Source organism: Lepus europaeus, chromosome 18 (assembly GCF_033115175.1).
Source record: "Lepus europaeus isolate LE1 chromosome 18, mLepTim1.pri, whole genome shotgun sequence".
Lineage (NCBI taxonomy): Eukaryota > Metazoa > Chordata > Mammalia > Lagomorpha > Leporidae > Lepus > Lepus europaeus.
The window spans coordinates 38,406,543-38,424,659 of record NC_084844.1 but is presented as its reverse complement, the minus strand read 5'-3'; the positions used below and the strand labels follow the sequence as shown (position 1 = coordinate 38,424,659).

Here is an 18,117-nt window from a genome sequence, read left to right as displayed (position 1 = left end):
AGGATGGCTCAAGTGCTTGGGCCCCTGTACCCACAAGGGAGACCGGGAGGAAGCACCTGGCTCCCAGCTTCGGACTAGCACAGTTCCAGCCGTGGCGGCCATCTGGGTGGTGGACCAATGAGATTAAGACCTTTGTCTCTGTCTCTTTCTCACTGTCTAACTCTGTCAAATAATAAAAAAAAAAGTTTCTTGCCATGCAGTTGCAGGTAAGGATAGATGAAGTTGCTGATAACAGTAATGAATGACTAGCATTTACTGGGGACTTACTATGTGCTGTGTGCTGTTGGAAGCACTCTGTATTAACTCATTTAACTCAGAGCAATCCTGAAACCAGGAGGTTTAGGGCACATTTCGTAGGGGGAGGTGATTGGTGTAAATGTTTTGATTGTCATTGCAGGGGCTTTCCTGAGGGTACGGTGAGGACCAGAGGCACTGAGAGGTTAAGCCACTTGCCCAACATCACATTTCTAGTATGTAGCAGAGCCAGAATTCTAACCCAGGCCTCTGGCCTTACAGCTGTGCTCTTTTAACTGCTTTAAACGAGGATGTTTATAGCTGAAATGGCAGAAAGTTGAGGGAATTCCATCTGATGCCTCTCCCCCTCTCCCCCCACCCCATGTGAATGTATCCTGATCTGCTGAAAATTGGAGGATGTAATAGGATAGAGTTGATGAGAAGGCCTGAAAAACCATTAGAGGAATAGGGGAGATTGAGGCTAGGAACCTGTAACACTGCCAGGCAACAATAAGGGCTCAGATGGTCAGTTTGTATAGATAATGTGGTTATTCTCCAGCTTTGATCAGCAATGCAGTTGTAGGAACAGGCAATTTAGGGTAGGGGCTTAACAGATCAGAGGTGATGCCTGGAGGTGAGAGAACAGTGAGGATGTGGTTGATGGATGGGGTCCAGGCTGAGTCGGAAGAAAACAAGTAAAAGAGTAAAAGGGAGATTGTGGGAAAGTCAAGAGTTTTACTATTGATAAGATTCAAAGAACTTGTTGTGGGGATAAGAGCTAGACAGATAGAAGGTTTGAATCAGAAGGTGGGATGTTTAAGATTTTGGAGATGGAGCAATTTCCAAGGGTGACGGGTTAGATGTGGCCCTGGAAGTGGGCAGCTTGAAGTGAAGGGAAGGGAGAAGTCTTTAGTTGAGATCAAGGGTGGAGGGCCTGGGGTGTCCGGTGATTGTCCAAAGGGATGCTCTCATGGAGGTGACAAGACTAAGGTCCAGGCAATTAATGCGAGGAAATAGAGAAGAGGACCGGAGGGTTGCAAAGCTGGTTGGGGAGCAGGGCCATCAGGAGAAACACTGATTTTTATATAAAAGCTCAGGACAGTGACTGCTGGAGGGAATTTAGGAGAATGAGCAACATCTGAGAGATTTCAGGAATGCGAGTCAGAGTTCAGTTACAGCCGAGAGCAGAATGGTAAGGGAAGAAGTAGAGGACAGAGATGCTTTTTTTCCTTTGGAAGGAGCATCCAGAGATTCCATTAGAAAGGTTTGGGGCAGAGAGGAGAGGGGCTAATGTTTTGGATGGCATCTAAGAATCAGTTTCAGTAGATCCTGATGGTTGAGATAGGAGGGCATCTTGGGTCTCTGAAAGAAGTTGGCCACTCCTTGGATGAGGTATACATCTGAGTTTTTAATCTTGTGACCTTTGGTACTGGGAAGGTTCTGGAATTTTGGTGATGTACCAGATGGTGGGTGTTCTGTGAGGACCCCTGTGCTCACTGCAGTCTTGAGTCTGTTTGTATCTGGCTAAAGAATAAGATCTGAGGACACTTAGAAAATGGAGGAAGGGTTGGGGACCCATGAACAGGATTTTGCACAAGTTGAGAGCCTAAATTAACGTAGTTAGTAAGGTCATGCTTTTACCCTCCGCTCTTGAGACCAGGGGAATTTGAGTTATGTTGCTGTTGGGCTCAAGGCTACAAAATAGGCAAGAGAGGAAGAACATTGTTCCTATTTCTGGACTTTTGTACCACACTTTTAGAGGGTTCCTCTGGCAATGGTGCTTATAGTCTAGAATAACAAAACCACCCTTTTGTTTTTTATGTAAAACTCTGAGGCAGAACATGAATCAAGAAGTGGTAGGGCAGGTTGGGAGATAAAACTGCTGGATTCAGAATAATGTTTGTGTGCTCTGGAGCCTGGGGTGTGGTTGAGTAGAGGGAGCATCTGCTTGGCCTTTGCTTGATGGGAAGAACTTGACCTCCCATTCAGTCACTTCAGTAGGGTGGGGGAGTCAATGAGGGTGGTGGTCACAGGCTCATGATACCACTGAAGACAGGAAAGGAGAGCAAAGAGTTCGTATGTGAGTGTTTACTGTGTAATACCATGCACTGTTAGGCTTTATAATCCTCACAGGAACACTGATGTCACGGGCATCATTCTCTTCATTTTGTAGGGGAAGAAACAGAATCAAAAAGGTTAACTTGTCCAAAGTGAAAAACCACAGAAGTGATGGACTTTAGGATTAATCCTAGATTTCAGCTTTGTGTTGACTCCCATGTTTGTTTTTTTCTTTCTCAATGGAGGTTGTAGGCTGTTGAGATTGGTGTGGGAGGTCCTATTGGTAAGAAGCAAAGCTCTGCAGAAATAAGGGAGAACTAAGCTCATTTTAGAGTAATTGTCTCTCAAAGGGAACGACCCTGAGGTAGACAGCAGGCAGTGGGGAGGAGGACTGGCTCAGATTGAAGCTGAATTGTCCACTGACTACTGATGTGGGAGGGTGAGGGGACAGTCAGCAAGAGGAAATGGCCCAAGCTTTCCAGCAGTTTCTGCCAGTTGTCTCTGAGCCACCCCCTCTCAGCAGAGGTGCAGCTCTATAGCTATGACATCAAATACTGGGCACAGACATTATTTAGGGAGGCAGACTGGCCATCCAGCCCGCCTGTCTTTCCTGAGGAGGGAGGACTTGTGGCTCAGGGGAAGGAACACTCAACCAGCTGTGAGGAGACCTGTGTCCCAGGGCCACCTCAGAGGCAGCAAACAGCACTGTAGCAGTGATCCAGAGAGGTGTGTTGGGTAGTGATACTCATTTATTCATGGAAGGTAAGTATGGATTTTCTCAGGGGAGCTTGAGAAGCATCCTTGGGGAGAGAGTGGGGACCAGTGGAGGTCCCAGAAAGACTCCGGAGCTGTTTCCTCATCTTTGGTTGTCAGGGCTCTATGTCCTGTGGGAGACAGGACAGGAAGGCAGGCAACCTTTTCTTTTGGTCCATCTTGGTGCTGGCCTTTGCAATCAACAAGGGACTTAGCCTAGCAAGGCGGAAGTCTTGGATAGTTAACTGTTCTGGGGTCTCGGGCTTCTTGCGGAACCTTGCGGGCGCTGTCTCCACATTGGTCTTAGGTGCCTCATATGCTAAGAAAATCTTGTTCTTCAGCTTGCTCTGGATCCAGGGATCAGTTGAAGACCAAAGGACTAGTGTTTCTTGTAGCTGCATTGAAACAAAGGCCCTAGGGCTAGCTCACTTTCAGCTCAGGCTGGGAGGGGAGGGGACACCCAAGGGAGAGGATGCCCTTGCCACAGGCCACTATGGCTGGGGCAGTGTCCAAGGATTCATTCCCCTCCTCTGACAAGGAACAAATGATGAAGTGGCGAGAGGGACTTGGAAGAAGGGTAAAGAAGAGGAAGGGGTGGCCAGAATGCCTTACACTCTTCTTCACAGCCTGGTTCTCTTCTGTGTCCAGCATGTCCAGAAGCAGATGAAACACTTGTGGGCTGCGGAACCCCAGGACTCCCTGGCAGAGGTAAGCAGAGATTGCTTGAGTAGTCAGCCCAGGAAGACATCCATCTTATTTCTCTTTCTCACCCTTTTGTGATGACCTGGAAAATAGGATTTTCCAGCTGAGGTATCCCTTTCCTGGCTGCTTGAGGCTCTTGTGTGTAGTTCCAATGCCCATCATTGATTAGGAAGAGTAAAGATGATTTCTGTAATATCTAAGCAGTGCCCCTCACACTTGTTTGTGTCGCTTATTCCACCCACCCCAATCCTGAAAGGAAAGGTTACCCTGGACTCTGGGTGGGCTAGAATTCTAAAATGAACTTTCTCTCAACAAACTTTTCAGCCCTTTCTTCCCCCTCAAAAACTGCTTAGTCGCCTGCTCCTGCAATTTCCATGTGTCGGAATAGGGTCAGGGAAGCAGAGGCCACCTTACCAAAGAAGTAATTGCCTCCTGGCGTGCAGTAGCGTTAGGGTCCATCAGTTGCCTGTGTAGAAGGGAGTGAGCATATTGTCTGGTTAAAGGGTTGGGGAGTGAGAAGGAGGCTGCTTGCTTCAGGCCTATCACAGAATGCTGATGGCTGATGCTAATTTCATTCCTCTCTTATTTCTTGGGTTAGGAAAGGGACTGGGAGGGAGGAAAGCAGTTATTAGGAGGCATTGAATGGTGGTTACAACTCCAATCTATCCAGAACTTACCTTTGAAAAGTTCCTTTCATAACATTAATTTGAGCTCTACAGCAAGTAGAAGTGGGTAGAATTAGCTTCTTTTTACAGAGGAACAAACACCTACAGCTCAAAGAGTGACTTGGCCAGTGGCAAGGGCAAGTTTCTCTGCTGACCCTCTGCTCCCTTTCCATGGCCTAGGATTCATCCCTGGCAGCTCCCAGCCCAGACCACTCACTCCTCCACTGCGTTCATCATCACGGGCTTCATCCTGAGCTCTTCCACAGTTTCCACCACAGCCTGCCTCATAGCCTGCAGAGGGATCACAGCAGGAAAACAGAATATAGGGGTGTATACCCAAGTGCTTCACAGACCTTTACTGAACACTGACATTGTGCTACAGAGCCTGGAGGAGCTCAAATAAATGGGCAATTGCAGTACTGCTTAGGGTGCAAATCAGAGACCCTCTTAAGTCATTCTTGGCTACAGGAGGAGGTGCTGCCTGAGCTGAAACTTGAATGGTGAATGGGAGTTAACTAGGCAGAGGAAAAACATGGACCGAAGCATGGAGGCAAGAGGCAGTACAGAGAGGACGGGGAGCTGGAGTAAGTTTAGCTTAATGAGGTGATCAAACTGGGTCTCTTCAGAGAAATGGTTGTCCTAAGCATAGCCAGTGTGGCTCCAGAGGGGAGATTGGTGAGATATAAAGCTACAGGGGTAATTAGGGGTTATCAGTTATGAAGCAATGGAGGCCATTGTGAGGGCACTGGGAGTCCCTGCAAATGTTAGGCTGAGGCGAGACACATCAGATTTATGTTATGAGAAATTGTCTTGTGCCTGGTTTTGTCATGAGGTGAAGCCAAGAGCCAGAAGGCAGGAACTCAAGTACTTGGCCCATCATCTGCTGCCTCCTAGGCACACTAGCAGGAAGCTGGATTGGAAGCAGAGAAGCCAGGACCCAGACCAGCACTCCCATATGTGATGGCGGCACCCCAAGAGGTGGCTTAACCTGTTGTACCATATCCCCACCTCCTATAGTAAAGATTAAAGGCAAGGGAACACAGAAGGCAAAGTAGATTCTGATTGCTGATTGGGGAAAACTCATAGGAGCTGTTATTTGGGCTTGTCTTGAAGGAGCAATAGTATTTTTTTATTTTTTTTTTGACAGGTAGAGTTAGACAGTGAGAGAGACAGAAAGATTTTCCTTCCATTGGTTCACCCCCCAAATGGCCGCCACGCTGCACCAATCTGAAGCCAGGTGCTTCCTCCTGGTCTCCCATGGGGTGCAGAGCCCACGCACTTGGGCCATCCTGCACTGCCTTCCCGGGCCACAGCAGAGAGCTGGACTGGAAGAAGAGCAACCGGGATAGAATCCGGCGCCCCAACCGGGACTAGAACCCGGGGTGCCGGCGCTGCAGGTGGAGGATTAGCCTAGTGAGCTGCAGCGTTGGCCAGAGCAATAGTATTTTAATATGTGAGTGGTTACTTATCAGTGGGAGTGAACAGTGTGAAGCAAGTTTTTACCTTACAGAAGGGGGGGGAGGAGGAGCACATTTTTAGCTGAGAAAATTGCCCAAGCAGAGGCACAGTGGCTTACAGATGGGCTCACTAGGGGAATAAGGAGTAGAGTAAGGTGAATGTGGTGCTTTGAGTATGCTAAGTTGGAAGCCGGGCCAGGGCAGATCCCCAGAGGAGAGAAGACAGTTTGGGCTGCATGGGCTCTGAAGTATTTGTCTCACGAGGAAGGGTTCGTTATGCGTCTTCCTCCTGAGAAGGTCGAATGTGAGTTCCTCTAGCCCCTGTGCCTGGATCTGTTCCAGCCCAATGGTCCTGAGCATCTGGGTGGCTTCATAGCGGTCCTGAGGGCAGGGGTTGGAGAGGCATGAGAGATAGACTCCCTTCCCCATCCCTCAGCCCTGTCATGGCGCTGTGGAGGGAAGGGTACGAGGTAGCCCAGAGCTTACGTCAAGGACAGTGGAAGAACACAGTTGCTCTAGGATGGACATGATGACTGCAGCTGAGTGAACATGCATCATCTTGACCAGCATCTTAAGTGCCTGTACAGGACAAGGTGAAGCAGGTGTAAAGGGTGTGCGTGGAGGCGTTGGGAGGGCTGGGTGGACTTGAGGACTGGGCCTAGAACTCTTGGCAACCAAGTCAGGTTCTTGGTCCTGCCTCTTGAGTGAGAACACAAGTGCATGCACACATGTACACCCATAATAACCAGATACACACAGAGACAGGCACACTTAACATGTCTACGTGACCCCGTGTTCATGCATGTACATACTTAACACAAAGGGCCCTACCATGCTCTACACTCTGGCATGACAATGACAAGGTCCTGACCCCACTGGCCTGCTTTCCCAGTGCTCCCTGAGAGCCCAGCCTCCTGTCTTTCACACCTTCATCCGCTGGGTCTTGGGCCCTTGGCATAGGCGCTGCAGCAAGAACTCTTGGGCCATATCACTGCAGGGCCTCAGGAAACCCAAGCACAGGGCTGCCTCCAGGGCTGCTTCATTTACCAGCTTCTTCATCAGCGTTTGCAACACAAGCACCAGCTTTTCTTCATCCCCAACTTCAGTCCTCTGAGAGGAAGACAGGAGGCAAAACAGAAGATCTCCAGCTAGGCTTCATACTTAATTTTTTTATTTTATTTATTTATTTATTTTTGACAGGCAGAGTGGACAGTGAGAGAGAGAGAGAGACAGAGAGAAAGGTCTTCCTTTTACCGTTGGTTCACCCTCCAATGGCCTCCGTGGCCGGTGCGCTGCAGCCGGCGCACCGCGCTGATCTGAAGGCAGGAGCCAGGTGCTTCTCCTGGTCTCCCATGCGGGTGCAGGGCCCAAGCACTTGGGCCATCCTCCACTGCACTCCCGGGCCATAGCAGAGAGCTGGCCTGGAAGAGGGGCAACCGGGACAGAATCCAGCGCCCTCACCGGGACTAGAACCCGGTGTGCTGGCGCCGCTAGGCGGAGGATTAGCCTGTTGAGCCATGGGGCCGGCTGGCTGCATACTTTATAAGAGGGAGATTCTTTACAGCCTCCAGCCCATTCTTTCTCCTAAAATGAATCTCAGACCATCAGATGACTTCACATTGTTTTTGCTACTGCTTGCTTGCTCGCACCCAGACCCTATTTTCATTTTCCATCACTTAAAAAATATTATTTCACAGGATGATTGCTTTTATTTATTTGTTCTCATTTTATTTCATCTTATTTTATTTGAAAGAGAGAGAGAAGGCATGCGCTTCCATCTCCTAGTTCACTCCCCAAATATCCACATTACTTGGGGATAGGTCAGGCCAAAGTCAGATCTGCCACATGGCTGTCACCTGCTGCCCACTGTAGTGTGCATTAGCAAGAATGCTGGAATCTGAAGCAAAGCCAGGACTCAAACCAGGCATCCCACGCGAAAGTATTAACCTCTGCACCAAATTTCTGTCCCTCTCTAAGACTATATTGTGGATAGATCACTTTAATATTTTCACTGTCAAGGCCAGCGCTGTGGTGTAGTGGGCTACGTCTCTGCAGTGCCAGCATCCCATATAGGCACTAGTTCGAGTTCTGGCTGCTGCACTCCTGATCCAGCCCCTGTTGCAGCCATTTGGGGAGTGAACCAGCAGGTGGAAGACTTCTCGCTGCCTCTACCTCCCTCTTGCTGTAGCTCCATCCTTCAAATAAATAAATAAGTCTTTAAAAAAAAAATACTTCTGTCTTAAATCCTGGCACTTAGAAAAATAAACAGAATTACTCCAACACCTGTCCTCCAATAATCTTGTCAGCCAGAGAGACCTGATTATGACCCACAACTAATTCATAATCTCTGAGTCCTACTCTCTGACCATCACTTCCCTTTGTCTGGCTCACCTACCAAAGCCAACGATGTTCAGCTATGAAAGCCTCATACTCAGTAACAAGTGTGCCACCTTTGTCACTGCTCTTCATCTTTTTTTTTTTTTTTAAAGATTCATTCATTTATTTGAAAGGCAGAGTTACAGAGAGAGAAAGAAGTCTTCCATTTGCTGGTTCACTCCTCAATTGGCTGCAACGGTAGGTCCTACACCTCTTTGGAGCCAGGAGCTTCTTCTGGGTCTCCGACATAGGTGCAGGGGCCCAAGGACTTGGACCATCTTCTACTGCTTTCCCAGGCCACAGCAGAGAGCTGGATGGGAAGTGGGACAGCCGAGTCTCGAACTGGCATCCATATGGGATGCTGGCACTGCAGGCGGGAGCTTTACCTACTACGCCACAGCACTGATCCCCTTCTCTCTTGACCTCGGTTAAATTCCATGGTTCTGTTATGATTATTCCCCTGCCTCACTCCCAACTCCTTTATGCCCCCTTACTTCGTTGTATTCCCTTGAGAGAACTGTAATCTTGGCCTGGAGAAAATCAACATCACAGTCACAAATGACCAATCATGCTTTGAGTGTAGGAACACAAACCTTGCTTACATCCTTAATGCTGCCTGGCAATCATAGCATTTTTCTCTGGGCCATGCCTTTTCCTATGGAGCCTTTAATACTTCTTTATCTGTTATCTCTTGACTGATGACCTTGCTTCTCACTTCACTGAGAAAATAAAAGCGGCCAGAAAAGAAGCCCCCTAGGCACCCACTGCCACCTCTAGCTGACTTCCAACACCTGTCCCCACCCATGTGTTCTTCCTTTCCATTTGTTACAAGGCACTGGAAACATCATTGGCTAAAGCCAGTCTCTCTCCACTTGCATATTAGATCTCGTTCCCTCTCACCTATTCATGGACATTGCTGCAGCAATTCTACATGCTCTCTTCAAAAATTACCACTTTGGGGACCAGCAGTGTAGAATAGCAGTTTAAGTTGCCACTTGGAATGCCAGCATTTCATATCAGATCATATTGGAGTGACAGTTCGAGTCTTGGCTACCTTGCTTCTGATCCAGCTTCCTACTAATGTGCCTGGGAAGGCAACAGAAGATGGCCCAAGTGTTTGGGTACTTGCTAACCGTTTGGAAGACCTGGGTGGACTTCCTAGCTCTTGGCTTTAGCCTGGCCCAGTCTTGGTGGTTGTAGCCATCTGGAGAATGAACCAACAAATGGAAGTTCTCCGTCTCTTCCTCGGTCACTCTGCTTTCAAAAAAATAAGGTTTGAAAAAATCATCTTTCAACTAACCATTGAATTTTACCCCTGAGCATGCTGTTATTTTTTTTTTCCTAGCCTTTACCTCTGGTGTCAATTACTGCCCTTCCCAGCCAAACTTGGAAGGTTGTCCATACTCGCTGTCTCTAGTGTCTTTCTCCCAGCCTCTCTTCTACTCACTCCCGTGAGTTTCTCCCATACAACCCCACAAGATAACTGTTAAGTTGTTAAATCCACATATTTCTCTGTACATTACTTCATATGATTGATTTCTCTGCCTTCCTTGATAGAGGAGCATACTTCAAAAATGGAACGCGTGTATTATGAAAAAACTACATTTGGAAAGTTTTTTCACACCAGAACAAACTTAGCTTTTAATACCATTTCCCATGGACTTTTTAAAGTACACTCGCCTGTTTCGCACTGGATTTTCACTTTGGGTTGTCTTTCTACCTCATTAGGTACTTCTCAGAATTTACTGGTTCCTCCTCCTTTTTCTGATTTCTTAACACTGGGGGGCCCCAAAGCTCAATTCTTAGCTCTTTTCTTAGTGATCTCATCTAGCTTAGTGACAGTAAGTGCTGTTTGTTGGTAACTCCTGAATTTCTTCTTTAGCTCACATGTCTCTCGTGAACTCCATGTTGTGTTTCCATTAACCTACGATCTCCCTAGGAATTCCAGTAGATATTTCAGGTGTAGCTTGTCCAAAACTGGGCTTTTGATGTTGCCTCGAGACCTGTTCCATCTGCAGTCTCCTGACCCTCGTTGTTAACAGCATTGTCCTTTCTGCTGCCTTGGTTTTGTCTTTGTTTCCTGTCTTTTACAGCTCCCAGTCAGCTGGTCAGGAGTTGTATTTTATGTCGCTTCTTTATGCCCACTTTGCTTTACATCTACTCTGACCACCCTGAGCCATGGCCACCATTACATCGCAGGATTGTTTCAGTAGCCCCCAGCTGGCCTCCCTATTTCCACTCCTGGTCCCCTGCCCTCTGTCTTTTTGCAATACAGTAGTCAGGGTGAACCTTTGGAAATATAAGTTAGAGCGTGTTACTGCTCTGTTCCAAAGCCAGTGTTGTGGCACAGCAGGCTAAGTCAATGCTTCCCGCATCCCTGCTACTCTGCTTCTCACCCAGCTCCCCTGCTAAAGCACCTGGGAAAGTAGCAGAAGATGACCCAAGCACTTGTGTCCCTGCCACTCACATGGCAGACCTGGATGGAGTCCCAGGCTCCTTGCTTTATCCTGGCCTAGCACTGGGTGTTGTAGGCATTTGGGGAGTGAATGAGTGGATGGAAGATCTTGCTCTGCATTTCAAATCAATATATAATTCGAACAAGAAGAAACAAGCCTCTAATCATTCTTTATTCCACTGAGAGTAAAAGTGCAAGTAATTAGAACAGTTCAGGAGGCCATGTGTGATCCGTTAACGACTTTTCTTGGCCTTCCTTTCCTGCTGCTCTTTTTACTCTTACCTGACTTGAGCCACACTGGCCTTCCTGCTGTCCTTGACTCTCTCAGGAACATTTCTGCCTTTCCGTGGAGCAGTTGTGTCTTGAATGCCTTCTCTCAGAGATCTGTATGACTCAACCCCATCACCTTCTTCATGATTTATCCAAACGCAGCTTCTAAGTGAGGGCTTCCCCATCTGTCTCGTTTACAGTTGCAGTCCACCCCCATTCTCACCTGGCACTCCTGATCGCCTTCACCCTGCTACACCCCGTTGCACCTCTGACACTCCATGCAAATATAATTAGATGGATTGGTTCCCCCCCACCCCCCCACCCCATGCACGCTCTGCAAGGGCAGGCATCTTGAACTTGTTCAGTTCATGATGGATCACAAAGGCTGCACCCGGCACGTGGTTAGCCGTTTAATACACATTTTCTGAGTGAATGATGGATTCTCTTTCACATGGGGCAGTGATGGGGTCAAATAAGAGTACCTTTAAGAGGAGAAAACTGAGGGTAGTATCCCCACCCACTCCTGACCAAGGTCCTCTTTTTATTTTAGGGACGATAGTGAGAGTGACGGTTACCATTTAGGGAGCATGGACATTGTACTAAGTGCTGTCATCTCAATGCTGTGAAGCAATTACTCTCTTTGAGGTGAGCAAATGCATGAGCTATGGAAGTGGGCTGTTTTCAAGTGGTTTGGGTAATAAGTGGCTGAGCATATGCTTCTGTTTGACTCCAGGAGGTGCTCCACAGGGCACTGTCTTCCCTTATCAAAGCTGAGAGCTGGGTTACCTTTGTCCTGACCTAACTCCTAGCCAAACCCATCAGTAGCTTTGTCCATCAGTAGCCCTGCCCCAGTGACAAGCTGTCCTCCCAATCACCTTGTCTTTAGGGACAGCCGCCCAGGAGTTCAGAGCCACTCGCAGCCCGGTCAGAGTCTCCATCCTTCGACCCTCATCTTGCCCCTTCAGCTGTTTGATGAGGGCATGGATCACGTGCTTATTCAGACAGCCTGGGTAGGGAGGGTCCTCCGTCAGAGCAGAGCCTCGGGGACGGCTCTCATCTGCAAGGACCCAGTGAACGCCACTGTGCCCTCCCAACAGAAGTTCCGAGTTCTAGGAGCCGAGGTGCTGCTCATGCCCCCAGGCCAGCAGAGCAGCTGGCTGAGCATGGACACAATTCCAGAAGCTTTTCCTCTCTCCTTTTCACCCCAACTTCCTCTCTCTGCCTGACTGTGCTTAGGGTAGTTCCCAGACCCTGCCACAGGCTGGGCTGGAGTGGGTGTGTACTCAGCTCCCCCTGTCCTTACCCGCATCTCCCTCACTTCCCCACCCAGGGGGAGGCTGTACTCACCCAGGATGGCGAGGGATCGATAGGCCTCATACTTCACTTTCTCTGAACCAGTCTGGGCCTGAATGAAGAGGCAGGTGTTAGAAATATGCCAACAGGTAATGGAATGGCAGAGGTCGAGGGAGCACCTCAGAGCTACCTTCCTTTTGCACAAAGGGAAATTGAGGCCTAGAGAGTGACCTGTCTTTACTCTGACAGTGCAATGGAAGCAGGACTGACCTTGGCAGTTGGCCTTAGGCAAGCACTTGGCTTCTGAGACCTTCCATTTCCATATTAGCGAAGCACAGACACTACTAGCTGTTTCCAGTGTTGGAAATTAAATGAGATTATGGATAATGTGTGCTCTCACTTGCAAGCTGACATATATGTAGGGGGCACTGCTTCAGTTCAGGTGGAGAAGAGACTCAGTTCCAGTTCTCCTCACCTCCCATTCACATTCCTCCTTCCCCAGCCCCCTTCCCTCAAGCTGTCCTTGGAAGAGGCCAAGGGCACGCTCCCCGTGGGTGGCTCTCTCTTCAGTGGATCTGACCCATCCTGTGGTGCCCTGGGGCACTCTGTCTGTGTCACATGTCCACTCTACACACCCAGAACCTCTTTTCCTCCTTTCCTGAGCTCCTGCAGCCCCAGACTCACCACCTGCCACAGTGCCTCCATGATGAACTTGTCACTGACGTCCAAGTACCCTAGAGCCTGCAGGAAGGGCAGGGTGGGGGAAGCAAGAGACCCTAGACACCATCTCCAGGAGCGCCCATCCTCTGGACGCAGCTGGAGTTTGTACTTGGAACACCACCCCTGTCTCCACCGCCCACTTCAAGCAGCTTTTGACTTTCCAGCCCAGCTGATTCTTCGCTGAAGCCACCCTCCTCCACCCTGGCTGCTTCTCACCTGCGCTGCGTACAGCTGCTCATCCTCTTGGGGAGATTTCAGGCTTTTCGTGAGTTCCTGCCAATCCCAGAAGCCGGTGGAAAGGAAGAAAAGAAGACAGGTGTAGAGCTTCAAACTGAAGACAGCTCATCCAGTCCTAGCCCCTTTCCTCTTCCACCTCTACTTTCAGGCAGGTGCTGACGGCGGAAGGACAGTGTTGAGCCCAAGGTAAGGGCATCGAAGTGGGCAGGGGTGGGGGAGGCTCCCCATACCTTTCGTTCCTCTCCCCTCCCCCGCTGTGGTCCTGACCTTCAATCTTTGCCACTTCAGAGGGTCCCTGGTAGGCTCCAAGGGCTCGGGTGCTGCCTGAGCTTTTGAAGTCAGCTTGCTCATGGGGAGACAGAAGTTCTGGATGCGAGTCTCCTGCTGGAGGTACCTGTGAAAGAAATCGTACAGGCCCCTGTGGTCCCCTCCTCAGGCTGCAGCCTCACCACTGTCAGGAGCCTCAGCCCCGCGCAGAGATGAAGCCTGAGACAGACAAGTGGGGGCTCAGTGACACCCCCTGAGGCTGGCTTGGCCCACCCCTTCCTTGTCCTTCCTGCCTTTTCTAGAAGCCGTGGTGAGGGTGGCGAGTACAGAGGTGGGCAGAGCACCGGCACACCTTGGCTGGTCTCTCATTTTCGCTAACATCCTCTGGGTCTCCCATGTTTCTTGCTGATCATACAGGATGTTCCAGTGCATGTCGGTCTCGGGCGTCTCCGAGTAGCAGTAAGGGATCACACTGGGCTTTTGGGAGTGCTGTTGCCAGCAGTCTGGACTCGGGGGGTACACTTCCTTCGGCACCTGGGGGGTGCAAGTGGCAGAAGAGTCAGAGGGTCTCCTAGGCCCTTACTTGAGTGATGGGAGTGAGGAAAGGGGTGGCGTGTGGAGCTGGTGGGGAGAGGGGGGCCCTTCAGCCTTTCACATGGCCTGGAGTCATAGCTACCACCTAACCCATTGTATGACTTGGGCAAGCTACTTGTCGCCACCAAGGCCTCGGTTTTCTAACCTGTAAAACAGGGCTGGCAATCCTTGATCTGCTCTGCTCCCAAGGTGGTTGTGAGTAGTAAAAGAGATGCAGGCGGTGAAGCCGTTGGGGGCCTACAAATGGAGCTGAGAACCCAGTTTGCTTAACTAAGGGTCTCAGAGCCCTTTGAAAAGTTTATCTGGGAGGGGCGAAGTGAAGTCAGAGTAGGGGAAAGGCAAGCTAGTGCTCAGCGAGGTGCTCGTACGACAACTCCCGTGTGCCCGGCAATGTGCTGGGTGCGTTCTTTCCTGCCCTCGGGGAGCTTCAGAGCGGTTGGGAAAACATGCGCCTCATTGCAGCTCTGAGTGCAGTGGATGATTCGAGGCGGGTCTGGGGCTTTGGCTGGGATTCCTCTCATCAACCCCTGCCCCCCCCCAGCCCACACACACATTGTTACAACTAACCTCTCTGGGCAGAAGGGAAAGGGGCTGATGGTTCCCAATTTGGTGACCGAAAAAAATCAAAATAAGGGCTCTCAGATGACGATCATGATTTCAGAAAACAGAGCCTTGGTTCACAGTGGGTAGGTTGCTAGATCCAGCAGAAAATACGCACCCAGCCAGGCAGGGGTCAGGTTAAATTTGGATTGCAGGTCCTGAAGAACGATGTATCTGAGACACATTCATGCTAAAAAGCCACTCCTTTCTCTGACGTTCACAAGTATTTATCCTGCAACCTGACCTGTGAGGGTCCCCGAAGCACTAATGAACATGGCTCATTCATGAGCACCCCCCGCCTAGCCCAGGCCTCATCCACTTTGTTCTACAGGGGTTGGCCTAGGAGCAGTGACTCGGCCCAGATCACACAGGGAGCTGCAGCCTGGGGAGAGCAGCAGAGTTCTGTGTGCCTCCCCGTCCACTTTGACCCAGCTCCCACGGTGGCAAAGGTGAAGGGTCTTACCTGGTAGTAGGACATGGGCAGGTGGACGGGAGCCATGGCTTCTCTGAGTTCTGACAAGGGGGGAGGGTGACAGTGTGGCTGTAGCACAAATGAGCGGCTGCCAGGGCAGCTGCACGAGTCATTCATTATATTTGGTGTTCTGTGAGTTCTAGCACCGGGTGCTCCACCAGGACTCAGAGCTGCGAGTAAGGTATGATTCCTGCCCCACAGTCTCCTGGTACCTTGCTATCTAGGACGTGGGCCACCAATCACCAGTGTGGTCATAGCCTGGGAGTGGTTTAGAGATGCAGAATCTCAGGCCATCCCCAGACCTGCAGCGTTGAGCAGCTTTAGTTTAGCGAGATCCCCAGGTGATTCCTACATACACTCAACTGAGAAACACTGGTCAAGCAGGGTGTTGTCAACCGTGGCTACAAATTGCAATTATTTGGGGGAACTTTGAGTATGCCCAGGCCCTACCTCAGACTAATTGAATCCTACTCTGTGGGGAAGGGGGATAGGCATTTTAGAGCATGCCCCCAGAAGACTGTGAAGTGCAGCTGAGGCCGAAAACCCACTGGTGTCCTTTAGTTTCTCAGCCTTGAGCGTGCACTGGGATCACCTGGGACTCATCCCACGATGATCCGATTGCCTAGATCTGGGGTGGGGTCTGAGAATTTGCATTGCTAACGAGAGGCTGCTGTTGCTGATCCTGGGCCCACATTTTGGTATGACTAGTGAGATGGGAATGGTTCTTGGTGAGTATGGGGGTGGGGGGAGGCACATATGTGAAGACAGATGCAGGTGCTGGTGGTCCAGCTGTGAGAGGGGCACCTGGCCGGGCTTGGAAGTGATCAGGGTTTCCAGAGATTTCACACACATTGAGTCTTCAGGATTTAGCCAGATAGGTAAGGGGGAGGGCATGGTGCACAGGGAACAGCTCATGCAAAGCCTTGTTGTGTGGGTTGTGTGAGGTTGGGGTAGAGAACAGGGTGCAGGTGTGGAGCAGAAGGAAGCTGGGGAGACCCGAGGGGGTCCTGTCTATCTTAGAGGCTGCCGTGGGCCTTACTGAGGGCTGGAGATTTACCTTGAGGCCCTGGGAGCCATCAAAGTTCCCGTGGCCTGCTCTTTCCCAGGGGTGTGTTGAACTCATCCAGTCTCTTGCCTGGGGTTGGGAGCCTGCCTTTGAGGGCCCCACCTCTGGCTCCTTTCCTATGCATTCCAGCCTCACCTTTGGTCCTGTCTCGATATTCCAGCCATGGGTACTTGAGCATTAACCTGGAGATGTCAAAGATATCAGTTTTTCTTTCATAGGACATCCTGTTCTCCTGGTGGGGGCAGGGCTGTTGAGGGAGTAGGGACACAACAGGAGGAGCCCTGTCCTCTGTGGTACAAGGAGGGGACAGTGAGGTGTCTGGACTTCTGGAGGTAGAAGCTTCCAAGTGCTGGGCAACCAGATTGCCTTGGTAAATAGAACACTCAGGTTCCACACTGGAGCTCCACCCCTGGCCTCCACTGGCCTGTGGACTTGAGCTGGCCATGTTACCTCTCTGTTTCAGTTTCCTCATCTAAAAAAGTGGGGAAGTCATGCTTGTCTGGCCAAGAGGGGCTGTGATGAAATGTAAATTAAAAAGAAGAAAAGTCACAGTGCTGGGTGAACTGCCAAGCTCTTGTGGACTTATGTTGGGCAGGGGTTGTTCTTAGGACTGGTCATCAGGAAAATGGCAGGGCTGGCCAAGCTCTTTTTTTTTTTTTTTAAGATTTATTTATTTATTTGAAAGAGTTACACACAGAGAGAAGGAGAGGCAGAGGGAGGGAGGGAGGGAGGGAGGTTGGTTTTCCATCCGCTGGTTCACTCCCCACTTGGCCGCAATGGTCGCCAAGCTCCTTTTACACACATTCCTCCCTCCTCGGCAAGCTGCCTTTCATACCTCCTACTTTTGCATCTGCTGTTCCCTTTTCATGTCAGACCTTTCCTTTCCTTTTCTCCTCCTTAAATGGTTACTCAAATCTTTCCATTCTGTGGTTATCTTATCTCTGAAGTCTCTCTTTGGTCCCAGGCTCTCCGCCCCACCTCAGTCAGTGATGTAACTTCGCACACACACACACACACTGCAATGTGCCCGCCGCCTTTGGTGCAGTTCCCTTCTTGTGTTTATTGTGTGTTTCATCTGTTCGGAGGTCTGTCTCCCTCACTGGAGGCTACCTACAGCTAAAGACTGTGGCTCATTCCCCTCTCTGTTCTGCTCCCTCTCCGTGCCTGGCGTCCGATAGGCAGCTCACTGTGGCAGGAAGACATGGGCCACTAAGGTCCAGACTCAACGTGAGCAGTGAGCTGACACCATGTGCTGTGGTGTGTCACGCTGAGAAGGCTGGCATCACTTAGGCACTCTCACCAAAGACCGCTAATCCCAGGCTGACGATGAGGCCATAAGCAGGCAAACGTAAGACTGTTCTACCAAAATCTGGGCTCCTGGAAAATGTGAGTGTAAAGTGTTCAAAAGATGCAAAAAGACATGACTGCTAAATTCAGTGTGTGCACCTAATTGGATCCTGAATTTTAAAAAGATAGCTATAAAGCAGACATTCTGGGGACAGTGGGGAGAATTTGTGTTAGAAAATAATATTGTGTCATTGTTATGTTTCCTGAGTGTGCTGTTCATTGTGGTTCTAGAAATGTCCTTGTTTTCACTAGATGCACACTGAAACTTTAAGGAGATAAAGCAGGTATCACATCTGCAAGTTTCAGGTGGCTCAGCAAAATTGTATTTACCCCACCCCCTCATCCATACACTGAGAAAGCCAATGTGGGAAGATGTTAGTATCTGGATGTAGATGAACTGTTTATGGATATCTTATTGCAAATTTTGGTAGGGCTGACATTTTCCAAATAAAAAGTGGAGTGGTGGTAGGGATGAAAAGCTTGAGCTTTGGCATTGGACTTCAAAATTTTACTTGGAAACCTCACCCACATTTTTATTCTTCCTGCTCTGG

The 18,117-nt window shown here is 49.7% G+C and overlaps 2 protein-coding genes across 2 annotated transcripts in view; one reads left to right on the top strand and one right to left on the bottom strand.

The window, feature by feature from the left end:
* Positions 1-3,161: 3,161 nt before the first annotated feature.
* On the bottom strand, positions 3,162-16,442 carry HEATR9 (HEAT repeat containing 9). Its single transcript, XM_062175087.1, has 15 exons — positions 16,355-16,442; positions 15,145-15,194; positions 13,840-14,021; positions 13,488-13,614; positions 13,200-13,256; positions 12,948-13,004; positions 12,318-12,375; positions 11,846-11,976; positions 6,797-6,979; positions 6,356-6,448; positions 6,131-6,250; positions 4,630-4,703; positions 4,162-4,213; positions 3,658-3,744; positions 3,162-3,440 (listed from the first exon to the last, which is right to left on the bottom strand). The coding sequence occupies exons 1-15, from the start codon at positions 16,440-16,442 to the stop codon at positions 3,162-3,164; spliced, it is 1,638 nt and encodes a 545-aa protein (XP_062031071.1).
* Positions 3,692-18,117, top strand: part of LOC133777090 (C-C motif chemokine 4) — a 140,936-nt gene continuing 126,510 nt past the window's right edge. The window contains exons 1-3 of the mRNA XM_062216518.1: positions 3,692-3,753; positions 11,521-11,615; positions 13,148-13,406. The gene's annotated coding sequence lies outside the window, so the exon portion shown is untranslated. The remainder of the gene's footprint in view (positions 3,754-11,520; positions 11,616-13,147; positions 13,407-18,117) is intronic.

Bases quoted from the DNA above. Each gene is read 5' to 3' on its own strand.
- HEATR9 (XM_062175087.1), bottom strand. From the start codon at position 16,442: ATGTCCTATGAAAGAAAAACTGATATCTTTGACATCTCCAGGTTAATG. The intron at 13,615-13,839 runs GTGTGCCGGTGC...TTTCTTTCACAG, and splicing joins AAAATGAGAGACCAGCCAAG to GTACCTCCAGCAGGAGACTC. The intron at 3,745-4,161 runs GTAAGGTGGCCT...TACCTCTGCCAG, and splicing joins AGGAGGCAATTACTTCTTTG to GGAGTCCTGGGGTTCCGCAG.